General features: G+C 42.1%; 1 protein-coding gene across 1 annotated transcript in view; it reads left to right on the forward strand.

Moving 5' to 3' along the window:
• Nucleotides 1-10,360, forward strand: part of UBQLN1 (ubiquilin 1) — a 37,350-nt gene extending 26,990 nt beyond the window's left edge. The window contains exons 6-11 of the mRNA XM_061627089.1: nt 1,961-2,201; nt 2,494-2,636; nt 6,910-6,993; nt 7,575-7,690; nt 8,011-8,209; nt 9,197-10,360. Coding sequence (XP_061483073.1) covers nt 1,961-2,201; nt 2,494-2,636; nt 6,910-6,993; nt 7,575-7,690; nt 8,011-8,209; nt 9,197-9,352 — 939 coding nt within the window. The 3' untranslated portion in view covers nt 9,353-10,360. The remainder of the gene's footprint in view (nt 1-1,960; nt 2,202-2,493; nt 2,637-6,909; nt 6,994-7,574; nt 7,691-8,010; nt 8,210-9,196) is intronic.
• The last annotated feature ends 2,559 nt before the right edge of the window (nt 10,361-12,919 follow it).

Here is a 12,919-nt window from a genome sequence, read left to right on the forward strand (position 1 = left end):
AGGCCATATTGGCTGCTTGTGGTGTGCTGCTGGCACTGATATTAAAGCTCCAGCCTTGATAATACTGAATATAATTCAGATTCAGTACAAGTCAGCCACTGAAATTAAAGCTCCAGCCTTGATAATACTGAATATAATTCAGATTTAGTACAAGTCAGCCACTGATATTAAAGCTTCAGCCTTGATAATACTGAATATAATTCAGATTTAGTACAAGTCAGTCACTGATATTAAAGCTCCAGCCGTGATAATACTGAATATGATTCAGATTTAGTGCAAGTCAGCCACTGATATTAAAGCTCCAGCCTTGGTAACACTGAATATAATTCAGATTTAGTACAGGTCAGCCACTGATATTAAAGCTCTAGCCTTGATAATACTGAATATAATTCAGTTAGTAGAAGTCAGCCACTGATATTAAAGCTCCAGCCTTGATGATATTGAATATAATTCAAATTTAGTACAAGTCAGCCACTGATCTTAAAGCTCCAGCCTTGATAATACTGAATATAATTCAGATTTAGTACGAGTCAGCCACTGATATTAAAGCTCCAGTCTTGATAATACTGAATATAATTCAGATTTAGTACAGGTCAGCCACTGATTTAAAGCTCCAGCCTTGATGGTACTGAATATAATTCAAATTTAGTACAAGTCAGCCACTGTATTAAAACTCCAGCCTTGATGATACAGTCACAGTAATTTTGTGTGTGAGGAAGCCCTGTGTAACTCTGTCTACAACACACATACAGATAGCTTGCAGGGAAGGTATCCGATGTTTAATAAAGGGGTAACAAAAAAGGCGGGAAATTTGAATTCAACAAAAATGGCGGGAAAAAATGATCTAAAAATGGAGGAGAAAGACAGAGCAATGGCGGCCGTCTGGTAACAAACTGGGGGAAGGGTAGTTCAGCACAGCCTCGCAGGGGGAGCCGCGGGGCCAATAGCCGCACTAGCGGCTCCAAGAAAACCCCCAAGAAGAAAGAGCAGATAGAAGCCTGTGCGGGATAAGGCAGCGGTAGGCAAGCCGCTGCCGCCGCCGGGAGCAGGACTCTCCGCGGCGAAATCAAAGTGCCGAGAGAAGCCTGTGAGGGATGAGGCAGCAGGAGGCAAGCCGCTGCCGTCGCCGGGAGCAGGGCTCTCCGCGGCGAAATTAAATTTGCGGAGAGAGAGCCAGATCACCAGGCTCTAGGGAGGCAGAACCCCGGCAGGTAAAAAAAGGTTGGAAAAAAGGCAGGGAGCCGCAGCCGCAGGCTCCCGCCTGGGAGAGAACCGCAGCCGCGGTCTCTCCAAGGGCTCCACAGAGTGCGGCTTGAGACAGGGAAAAACCGCTACGGGAGAGAAAGAGCTGCGATCTCCCGAAGCTCAAAACGGCCAGAAAACCACAGAACACCGCAGCCGCGGTCTTTGTGGGGGTCCTCAAACAAGCAAGAGAATAAACGAAAAATAAAAGGTTAAAGACCAATCAGGGAGAACCTCAGCCGCGGTCTCTGAAGAAAGAACCTCAAACAAGCAACAGAGATAAATGACATTTAAACACAAAATAAACAAATACGAAAACAACTTAGCTAAATTCTACGCTATAGGATCTCAATGATAGGATTTCAATCTTGTTCGCAGGAAGGCAAGAATGAACTGGAGAGTGGGAGGGGCCTGACGCCCCTAGTCTTGACTTCAAAGACATTCTTGCCTTCGCACGATAGGTGGAGCTAATACCCGCTGTGATGGCCGGACTCATAGGGAAAAAGTTGGAATACTAATCTTGATCATTGCCACTGCACAATCTTACATTATGGTTTTGAACAAGTTGGTGGGCAACCCTTCTAAGGACCATGATCCTTTAGCATTCAGCAAAGCAGTGAAATCATGCTCATGCAACTAAATACCTGTTCTGCTTAGCACTCCTGAATGAGAATTGTGCTCCTTAATTTTATTTGTTCATAAACATTTTCTTTTGTAGTTTGGAGGCAATCCATTTGCTTCATTAGTAAGCAATTCTTCAGGTGGAGACAGCCAGCCATCTCGCACAGAAAACAGAGACCCTTTGCCAAATCCTTGGGCTCCTCAGTCCGGCACACAGAGCTCGCCAAACAGTGGCAGCAACAGTGGAGACAGTGGAGGAAGCAGCAGTGTTGGAAGTAGTAGCACTGGAAACACAGGACAGACTTCAACAATGCCAAATTTGGGACCAGGTCTAGGAGGTACGTTCACTATGCTGCAGTTCTGTTAGCTTTCTTGAAAATAGATAGTCATAAAGGGTGTGTATGTTAGCTCTCTTCTCACTGCAGTTTGGACTTTAGCTCATAATCCAAATTAGTTTAATATAACTTTCCAAGCAGTTACGGCTGCTGTCCACTACAAACCAGCAATATGTTTGTATTTACTTTTGCTATTGAATTGTGTGTCTCTTCAGTCATTGATAATGAAGTGATGTTGACTCGTAAGTGGTGCCGATTCTCTGAATTGCTGAACGTTATCTCTTCTTCTTTAAAGCTGGTATGTTCAACACACCTGGAATGCAGAGCTTGTTGCAGCAAATAACAGAAAACCCACAGTTAATGCAGAATATGTTGTCTGCTCCCTACATGAGAAGCATGATGCAGTCATTGAGCCAGAACCCTGACCTTGCAGCCCAGGTAAGTCCTAAAATACATGATGAGTTGGAATGCAGTATTTTTACTTGCAACAGCTGGTAAGGCATCCCAGTTAGGACTTCTATTGATATATTATTCCAAATCTCATTTTATCCAAAGTCTTAATTTGGAAAGACTGTAGCTAAGTGGTGGAGCATAGTTCAGTCCCTGACTGGGAATGTCCCCAGTCTGAAATCCTGAGTAGTCAGTGTAGTGAGTTAGGAAGCTGCCTTATACCAGTGGCCCACTTAGCTCAGTATCATCCACACTGAGCAGCAGCAGTTCTCCAGGGTTCCAGATGGGACATTTCCATCACTACCTTTGCTGAACACTTCCAGCATAAGATCTCATGCATTCGCCGGGACTTAGACTCCTATTTAATGGCAGTTAATCCTACTGAGGTGTCCGGAGCACAGTCTTGTCATGTTTTGTTGGATGAGTTTCAGTTGGTTCAGTTCGAGGACGTGGACAAGGTGCTTGGACAGGTTCGTGCGACCACTTCGGTACTGGATCCTTGCCCCTCTTGGCTAATTAAAACTAGCAAGGAAGGAACAGTTGGCTGGGCCAAGGAAGTGATTAATGCCTCTTTACGAGAGGGAGTGGTCCCTGGCTGTCTGAAAGAGGCGGCAGTGAGACCACTCCTGAAAAAACCTTCCTTGGACCCAGAGGATGTCAGCAGCTACAGACCAGTGGCCAATGTTCCGTTCCTGGGCAAGATCCTGGAACGTGTGGTTGCTGACCAGCCCCAGGCGCTATTGGATGAAACCGATTATCTAGATCCATTTCAATCGGGGTTCAGGCCTGGTTTTGGCACTGAGACTGCCTTGGTCGCCCTGTTTGATGACCTATGTCGGGAGAGAGACAGAGGGAGTGTAACTCTGTTGATTCTCCTTGACCTCTCAGCGGCTTTTGATACCATCGACCATGGTATCCTTCTGGAGAGGCTTGCGGAATTGGGAGTTGGAGGCACTGCTTGGCAGTGGTTCCGCTCCTACTTAGCGGGTCGTCTCCAGAAGATAGTGCTTGGGGAACATTGCTCGACACCGTGGGTTCTCCAATGTGGGGTCCCGCAGGGTTCGGTTCTGTCTCCCATGCTTTTTAACATTTATATGAAGCCGCTGGGGGCGGTCATCAGGAGTTTTGGAGTGCGTTGTCATCAGTACGCTGATGACACGCAGCTCTACTTCTCCTTTACATCTTCTTCAGGTGAGGCAGTCGACGTGCTGAACCGTTGCCTGGCTGCGACAATGGACTGGATGAGAACTAACAAACTGAGACTCAATCCTGACAAGACTGAGATGCTGTTGGTGGATGGTTTCTCTGATCGGATGGTGGATATATACCCTGTCCTGGATGGGGTTACACTCCCCCTAAAGGAACAGGTGCGTAGTCTGGGAGTCATCTTAGACTCCTCCCTCACACTTGAGGCTCATGTAGCCTCGGTGGCCCGGAATGCGTTCTACCAACTTCGGTTGGTAGCCCAGCTACGTCCCTATCTGAGTAAGGAGGACCTCTCATCAGTGGTACATGCTATGGTAACCTCGCGCCTGGACTACTGCAATGCGCTTTACGTAGGGCTACCTTTGAAGACGATTCGGAAGCTACAGCTAGTGCAAAATGCGGCGGCCAGACTGCTAACAAGAACTAAGCAGTCTGAGCATATAACACCTGTGCTAGCCCGTTTGCACTGGCTTCCAATATGCTTCCGGGCCAGATTCAAAGTGTTGGTACTTACCTATAAAGCCTTATACAACGCGGGACCACGATATCTGTCGGAACGCCTCTCCCGATATGAACCGGCCCGTACACTACGGTCTACTATGAAGGCCCTCCTCCGGGTTCCGACTCATAGGGAAGCCCGGAGAGTGGTGACAAGATCTAGGGCCTTCTCAGTGGTGGCCCCCGAACTATGGAATGGTCTCCCCGAGGAGGTGCGCCTGGCGCCGACACTATCATCTTTTCGGCGCCAGGTTAAAACCTTTCTCTTCTCTGAGGCATTTTAATTCCTGTTAATTCTAAATTATTATATTTTGATTTTAGACTGTACAGTTTTGTGTACAGTTTTGTGTTATTTTTATTGTATTTTTAATGTTCACCGCCCAGAGAGCTGTTGCTAGTCGGGCGGTATATAAGCTTAATTAAATAAATAAATAAAATTAAATAAATAAATAAATAAATACCTGGAGATGTTGGGGATTGAACCTGGGGCCTTCTGCAAATGCTCTACCACCAAGCTACAGCCTATCCCAAAAGAGGTTTGTTGGTGTACTGAGCTAGATTGATCAGTGATCTGACTTGGTATAAGGGAGCTTCCTATGTTCTACATAGGGATGGGTGTTACTGGATTATTAATTGTAGCTGGAGGCTATTGCTAACCTGGGTTTCTCTTAGGATAAATTGTGTAGATCAGTCTTGTAAATAGGATAAACTAGTATTTGGCCAGATTACTAAAACAAAACAAAAAAAACCACCCCAGATTACCAAAACAACTCCCCCCACACCTCACAATAGAGTTGGTCTTACTTCCCAGATTCTGTAAAAGATCCTTGTAAATGTCTGCACATCCCGCTAGTCATTCCCTCCTGTTCTTAATTGTTTAGCATCAGCACAATTGAAGATTCCCTGTATTGTCTCTTTAATTCTTCAAAGGCTGTGTATCCTGTGACTGATGACTTCTATTTCATTGCTCCCAGCTTCTCTTCTGTCTTTAGCATTGCCCCTACTAGTTGCCATTTATTTTATTTATTTATTTGATTTATTATTCGCCCATCTGTCTGGTTATCCAGCCACTCTGGGCGACGTACAGCATAAAAACATACAAATGTATTAAAACATTAAAATCTAAAACCTAACCCACACCAAAAGCCTGTCTGAAGAGCCAAGTCTTCAAGGCCCGGCGGAAGTTCACCATAGTGGGGGCATGGCAGAGATCGTTTGGGAGGGAATTCCACAGAGTGGGAGCCACAACTGAAAAAGCCCTCTCCCTAGTCCTCACCAGTCTAGCTGTTTTAACTGGTGGGATAGAAAGAAGGTCTTTTGAGGCTGATCTTGTTACGCGGCATCCTTGATGAAGCTGGAGGCGCTCTTTCAGATAGACTGGGCCAAGACCGTGTAGGGTTTTAAAGGTCAAAACCAACACCTTGAATTGGGCCTGGAAAACAACATTTCCAGCCGTTCTAGTCAACTAATTTTTACAAAATTATATCCTGCCTTTCCATTACAAGTCAGCTTACAAAACTCAAAAGCAATATTGCATTTTGCCCTGCATGGGGGCTCTTTCTCCTGCATTTAGACTGCCTCCTTGAGCTCTGCTCATTCTTGGTGATTGTTTGAGTTTCTATGGAAGAACCCTATAGCTACATACTGCTTTAACTGTTTTTGTTACATCATGTAGCTAACACTGAATTCCAAATACATCATCAGGTTTTTAAGAAATATTTTAACTATCTGCATGAAATATTCTAGGCAAGCCTAATTATGAGTCCTGTAAAGTCTGCAAATCCTTTAATGACAGGTATAATATTTTTTGCATGAGTGAGGAACTAGCAAAATGTTCCAAGGATCAGGTTGGAGGGAAGAAAAGCTGGACAAATCTTACTGATACACAATCTTTCTTCCGTTACCCCCCCCCCCAAAAAAAATCCTGGCTGCCTTTCTCTTCTTCCTTTTAGGCTGTGCTTAATTTTGTAATCTTCTGTCAGAAACCCAGTGCATTGGAGAGAATGTATTGGAAAGTCTTAATTTGAGCTGAGTTTTTAATAGCGGGCATGTGTGAAGTAGTAAGAGAATACTTCTGAATATTCACCCTGGGCTCCTGCTGGGAGGAAGGGCGGGACAGACACATGCATGCACCCTGTGCAAAATTAGTCTTGCCTGATAACAGGACTCCCGTTAAGACTGGCAGTAGTAGCCCTAGCTAGTGCCTAACCAGGGCACTGGTCAGCATGCCTGTTTTACTTGCAAGCAGTGGGTAAACATTTACATCCCTGCCTTTTAACGTTTGCCGCTTTCTGATTTCTGGCCAGGAAGAAGGGTTTGTGTAAATAGTATTTTTGTAGAGAGATTGTATCAGCCATATTGGAATAAAAAGTAATTGTAGCCTGTTCTCTGAGTCTTTCTGAGTCAGTTTGTGCTTTCTGGAAACTGGCTAATAAATGAATAGGGCATGACATCAATGTATTTTTCCAGCAGAGGCTCTAACCATAACTTAAGTGAGTTTTAGTGGAATTTTTATTCTGCAGCTCTACACTGATAAAATGTTCACTCATCCCTGCAGATGATGCTGAATAACCCTTTGTTTGCTGGGAATCCACAACTTCAAGAGCAAATGAGACAACAAATTCCAACTTTCCTTCAACAAGTAAGTCAGAAGATGATGCCAACACTGAACATCTTCCCTTTGTGATATTTGTTAATTGGTTTATTCACTTTTCTGAACTTTGTTATTCCAAAAGCACAGAGCTCTCATGCAACCACCCAAGGAATTTCACTGATCTCTAGGGGTACAAGCATTTGCATATATTTTCCACAACCAAATTGTTTAAGTGTCCAAACTCCTGCCCTCTCCAGCAGTCACGTGTTTTGATCTGTTGCTCTAAATTCATACTTCTCATAGAAAAGTGAAATCTAGCCTAAACATTATCTGTGTCTCTTCACTCTTCTCTCTCCACGGCTTTGGATGCTGCAAATGTATGTCAAGATGTGAATAGGCTTGTTGCTGAAAGCTCAGTAGCATCTATTCAGTCAGCCCCTGAGCTGGAAAAGCCAAAGTAATTGTAGAATTGGGGAAGCTTCATCGCTTTCCCCTTCCTCTCAAAAAAAGACAGCTGGATTTTTGCATGCAGTAGTGAAAGGGAAAAGGGAGGGAAGTCTGTGGGTTTGTTATAAAGTAATCACTTCAGCATGTTTGCACATGTATGACACATCTGTTTCTCTTAATAGATGCAGAATCCAGATACGTTATCTGCAATGTCAAATCCTAGAGCTATGCAGGCTTTGCTACAGATTCAGCAAGGATTGCAGACTCTAGCAACAGAAGCACCAGGACTTATACCTGGGTAAGATTTTTTACTTTTGTAGTCTGACTACAAGTTTGCACACATGTCATTAATAGACTAATGCTTGCAATTTAAGAGTTTGAATCCCAAATCAACTGCTAATTTTATAAAGTGTTTAAAGTTTATAAAACTGCTAGTTTTATAAAGGTATGCTTTGCTATAGATTTCATAAAGAATGTATCTGGGTGTTTCTTGCGCTGTATTCTCTGGGGTATTCTTTATTTGTGTTACAAATAAACTTCCCTGTGGTAAATTGGGGTATGATTCTTTGTTTCTGTTTACTAATGTAAACAACGTAATGTGTCTTCTGTTTTGGGCAGATTTAATGCTGGTATAGCTGGATTAGGAAACTCTGGTTTAGGAAGTGCTGGATTAGGGAGCACTGGCATTCCTGCTGGAACAGCAGTGCCCACTTCAGTCCCAAATGAAACTACAAGCCCAACATCAGGAACCAGTGAAACTGGACACCAGCAGTTTGTTCAACAGATGTTGCAGGCTCTTGCTGGAGCAAATGCTCAGGTAAAATAGGTTTGCTACATTTTTACTTGTTCGTTGCTGTTGTATCACTGAAATAAACAATCAGCATAAATAGCTGAAAGCATACCCCACCTTCCCTACAGACCCTCTCAGGTATTAACATCAGCAGAGGGGGCCCTCCTGGTATTTCAGCTGCCATCAGTAGTTCAGAGGTGGTGGCATTCTCGGTGGCAGCACCTAAGTTGAGGAATTCCTTCCCCTTGGAGGTGCATCTGGCATCTTCATTACACAGCTTTTTGCGAATGCTGAAGACACACCTCTTTACCTTGGCCTTTGACGTCTGAGATGTGTGTTTTCAGGAACCACAGTATTCCTGTGACTGTAATTTGTTTTAACTGTTTTTAATACAGGATTTTAAATTGTTGTAACCCACCCTGGGGCAGTTAGTACATTTAATAATAACACTTCCTTTGTGAATAGGCTTGAAAGCTGCACGTTTTGATGGTGAAACGATTCCTTTTGTTTCCCAATCCATTGTCCTTTGTTGAGGGCCCTTTGCTCAAGATTCTGCTTAATCTTAGGGCTTGGGGCCACCTTTGCAAGGACCTTGACTACTTCACTGAAAAATGTGTCCCTATTTCCTGTTGGTAAAATGGCTGGACTCTCCCTCCTGCTGTTGAAGCCAAGTAGCATTGTGTTCCTAAAACTAAGAGACAGAGGCATAACTGAAGTCTGGTGACTAAAACCTCAGTTTCAGAAAACAATTGAAATTCTTGAAAGTCCCAGTGGGAAATATCAATGCTTGTGTCCTTGGAGTAGGGGGAAACCTTTGAATCCTTGCAACTTTGAAACCAGTCCATCCTTAAGCAACTGCTTCAACATTTTCCATTTCAGCCTTGTTTTGAAAAGTAGTTATTTGCAAAAAGAGTGATTGAAAAGAATCCTAGTTTGGGCTCTTTCTTTAGTTTTGTATGTTAGGTCAGTGTGTTTGTACAGAATAACATGAAATTATATATATATTTTTTTTAGCAATTGCAAAATCCAGAAGTCAGATTTCAGCAGCAACTGGAGCAGCTCAGTGCAATGGGCTTTTTGAACCGTGAAGCAAACCTACAAGCGCTAATAGCAACAGGAGGTGATATCAATGCAGCCATTGAAAGGCTACTGGGTTCCCAGCCATCATAGCAACATTTCTGAAACTTGAAAAATGTAATTTATTTTTGATAACAGCTCTTAAATCTTTCAAATACCAGCTTTATTTCATTCTGACTCTTGGGAATTGTCTTGTTCTAACTAAACCCAGTCTGATGCATTAAGGTGGAGTGCAGTAGTTTTCTTCAAACAGTGGGAATCAATGCTTTTCACTTGGTTGTTGCATGCATCAAACCCTTCTTCATTCTACATTTATTGTGATTTTTTTAAAAAAGGAAATCTGCTTCCACAGTTGGGTGACCAGGTTTTATCTGACCTTCAACTGTCCAATTTAGTTGCTTCTTAAACATTAGCCTTTGATAGTAATTTATGTAGAATACAAATTAAAAGAGGAAACTAATTGATGCTATGATTTGTGGGTACATATTGCTTATTGTGACTTGGCATGTCTCTCTTGCTAGCAAAATGCTGTAAGATTTATACCACTTGATTTAGCTACTATTCTTGTTTTATCTCTACAATATATATAACACAGAAACATTTTTTTCAAGCAACTCTTCATTGCAGAAGTATAAGACATCTCAGAGCCAGAATAAATGAAATACGCAAAGATACCACCAATGTAGTAGAATCTTACAGCATCTTTAGCAAGCATCTCTTAGCAGAAGCGCTTTGACAAATTCTTTTAAAATATTAGGATTGCTGACCTGATCTTGACAACTGTACAGAAACCTGCATTGTAACATTGTCCCAAATATTCACAAAGATTGATTGTAAATTACCTTCATCTTTGTACGGATTGAAGGGGCACACTTGTTTGCTCTAAAACTGCTTTTGCCTAAAGCTCTTTGGCTTTATCCCCTTGAGATTCTAACTTGCATTATGATTTGTAATTGGACACATACTTTCACTGACACTGTCACGTGATATTCTAATTACTTTTAACCACCATGTAAAAGTACTGTATATCTTTTGGGTTTTTATTGGTAGTTACTTCTCTTGTGCACAGGTAATAAATGAATTAAACTTCTTTGTGAGCAACTAGTTTCAAAGTCATTTTATCTCTAGTAGCAAAAATTAGGCCCACCATCTTTAAGGCTGAGACATCTTAATTCAGCATTTCCCCTAACAGTACCTTACATTAGGATTCCTTTTCAGTAAATAAAATAAGAGCTGAGATTATTGCCACTGATGTGAACTCTTCACATTCTGTTAAACAATTTTTGAAAGGGTTCTGTAGAAATTTCTGACAATCCGTAGAAGCATATGTATTTCTGAGGTCCTCTCCTTTGAACCCCCTATAACATGTTGGGAACCTGAGGCCTTCCAGATCCTGTTGGACTACAACTCCCACTGGGTCCAGACATTCCCTGGCCAGTGGTCAGGGATGATGGGAGTTGGAGTCCAACAACATCTAGAGGACCACAATTCTTAATCCCTGCACTAAACATATTGGCTGAAATAGTTCTTTTCCCAAACATTCTAATGTGTGTCAAAAGGTGTCATATCAGGTCATGCCAGTTTTCCATCTAGTCCACTATTGTCTACTCTGACTGGCAGCTGCTCTCCATGCAAAAACCTTTCTACCTGATCCCATTTTAATTGGAGATGTCAGATTGAACATGTTTCTGCACACAAATCATGTGCTCCACCACTTGTGCTATGGTCCATTCCCTGGAAGTAGAATAACTGTATGCAGCAGCCTGTGACTTGAGTGCAAGATTTTGTGGCCTGAGTTGAGGGAAGCCATTCCTTACCCTCACCCCTCTTGTGTTCCCAACAATTTTTTGCAGTCTTTCTGGTTGTATAGGAGACACTATGAGGGTTGCACAGAATTAGGCAATTTTCCATAATGTTTGGTTGATACTGAAGTCCTCCCTCTCTCTCTCTGTCACTGTCACACTCACACACATGCTCCTTGTTCTGTTTGCACAGGGTGGGAGGGAGAAGAGATGAGGGGCAGAACACAGTATGACAATGGGAGAGGAACTGAGCCCAATTTATTTACAGTGAAAGCTCATAATGTGAGAGTGGGGGGACAAAGGATGCACCCATGTTATAGGGCTTCTGTGTTATAATGAAAACTGCAGAGAAAGGGTTAAAGCCAGCAAGTACAGTATACTGGTTCCTACAGAGCAGGAAGGAAGAAGCAGGAAGGATAACAGAAAGGAAGAAGCGAATAAAGCTTGACAGACAGTAACAAAAGAACTCTGAGAAGGCTCAATTGATAAGCATCCCTTAGGAAAAAAATGCCAGAAAGGAAAAAGGCAGCAGGGAGGGGATGACAGGAAAGTTTTTTTTTTAAAGCTGAGAGGAAAAAAAAGACTCAAGCACCCAGAGGAAGCAAACAGAGTACTAACCAGGGACAAGGAGCAAAGGATGAAAAATGAGGTATAACAGAAAAATAGGGTATCTAGTATTTTACTTGGGGGACATGGTCATAGCCACAGTATATCTGTGGTATGGTGAGACTTGTCATATTGAGCTTCTACTGTACTTCATTTATGGATTCTTTTATTTTCCTCCTCTGACATGTTTTTCATAGCTTCCAACAATTAGGATTAAAAATTGGATTATTTTAATGAAATTATTGTGATAGGAACCTAATAGGTGCTTTAGACATCTATTCAAAAGAACGGTGCTGACAATTACATGTACAGTGTTAGAAGCCAGGACTGTGATTAGAGCAACTGAATGTCCCAGTATTTCTATTTATTTATTTATTACATTTATATCCTGCCCTTCCTCCCCTGAATTCAAAAACAAGTTGAGTTTTGGGCATTCTAACTGTCAGTTATTGACTAATGGTGTCGAGCATTTGAACTCAAACCTTGTTTGTGTACTTGAGGCATAAAGTTGTTTTATTTTAACACTGATAAACATAATGAAGTGGCTCACGGTGTAAAAAATCATGAAAAAGATGCAAGTTACTCATTTTAGACTACATACTTACTGCAAGTTTATGTAACAGAAAATGTGGAGTTTCATTATATGGCTTGCCTACAATCAGTACCACAAGAGGGCACTCTTTATTTGAATTTCAATGAGCCTCAGGTAGTCAGTCCACACATGAAGTGACTGTTAAAATAGTAGCTGGCGTTTATTAAGCATTCAGACATCTCAGTGAAAAACATATATTCTACCTTTGCTTCCATGAGGCAGGTTGAAGTAAATCAAATGTTATGCCACCTCTAGGATCTTTTCTGCCTTCCTAATTCTGCTTTGATAACACGATGTGTCTGCTAGCGTGAGCATTTCTGTTGCTAAAGTATTGAGATCATGTACCGGTATTTGTGTATTAATAACTAGTTGCATATGTGCTTTAAACTATATGCTCCTGCCTGCAAACATTTGTTCTATAATTTTATGCATGTGGGAAAACAGGTTTTGTACATAAAATCTACAGTAACTATAAAGTCTTAATGCAAATTGCTGGCACCAGGGCTTATTATGGATTTTGACATTGGGTGATATCCAGTGTTAAGTCACTCACTTTTTGAACTCACAAGTAACCTCAGACCATTTTTCCCAAGCAAATTAAAGTTTGTGGTCTGGCCATTTGGTAATATTTTATTGGAGTTGGCAGGTCACAGTCTGTAG

Source organism: Rhineura floridana, chromosome 1, assembly GCF_030035675.1.
Source record: "Rhineura floridana isolate rRhiFlo1 chromosome 1, rRhiFlo1.hap2, whole genome shotgun sequence".
NCBI lineage: Eukaryota > Metazoa > Chordata > Lepidosauria > Squamata > Rhineuridae > Rhineura > Rhineura floridana.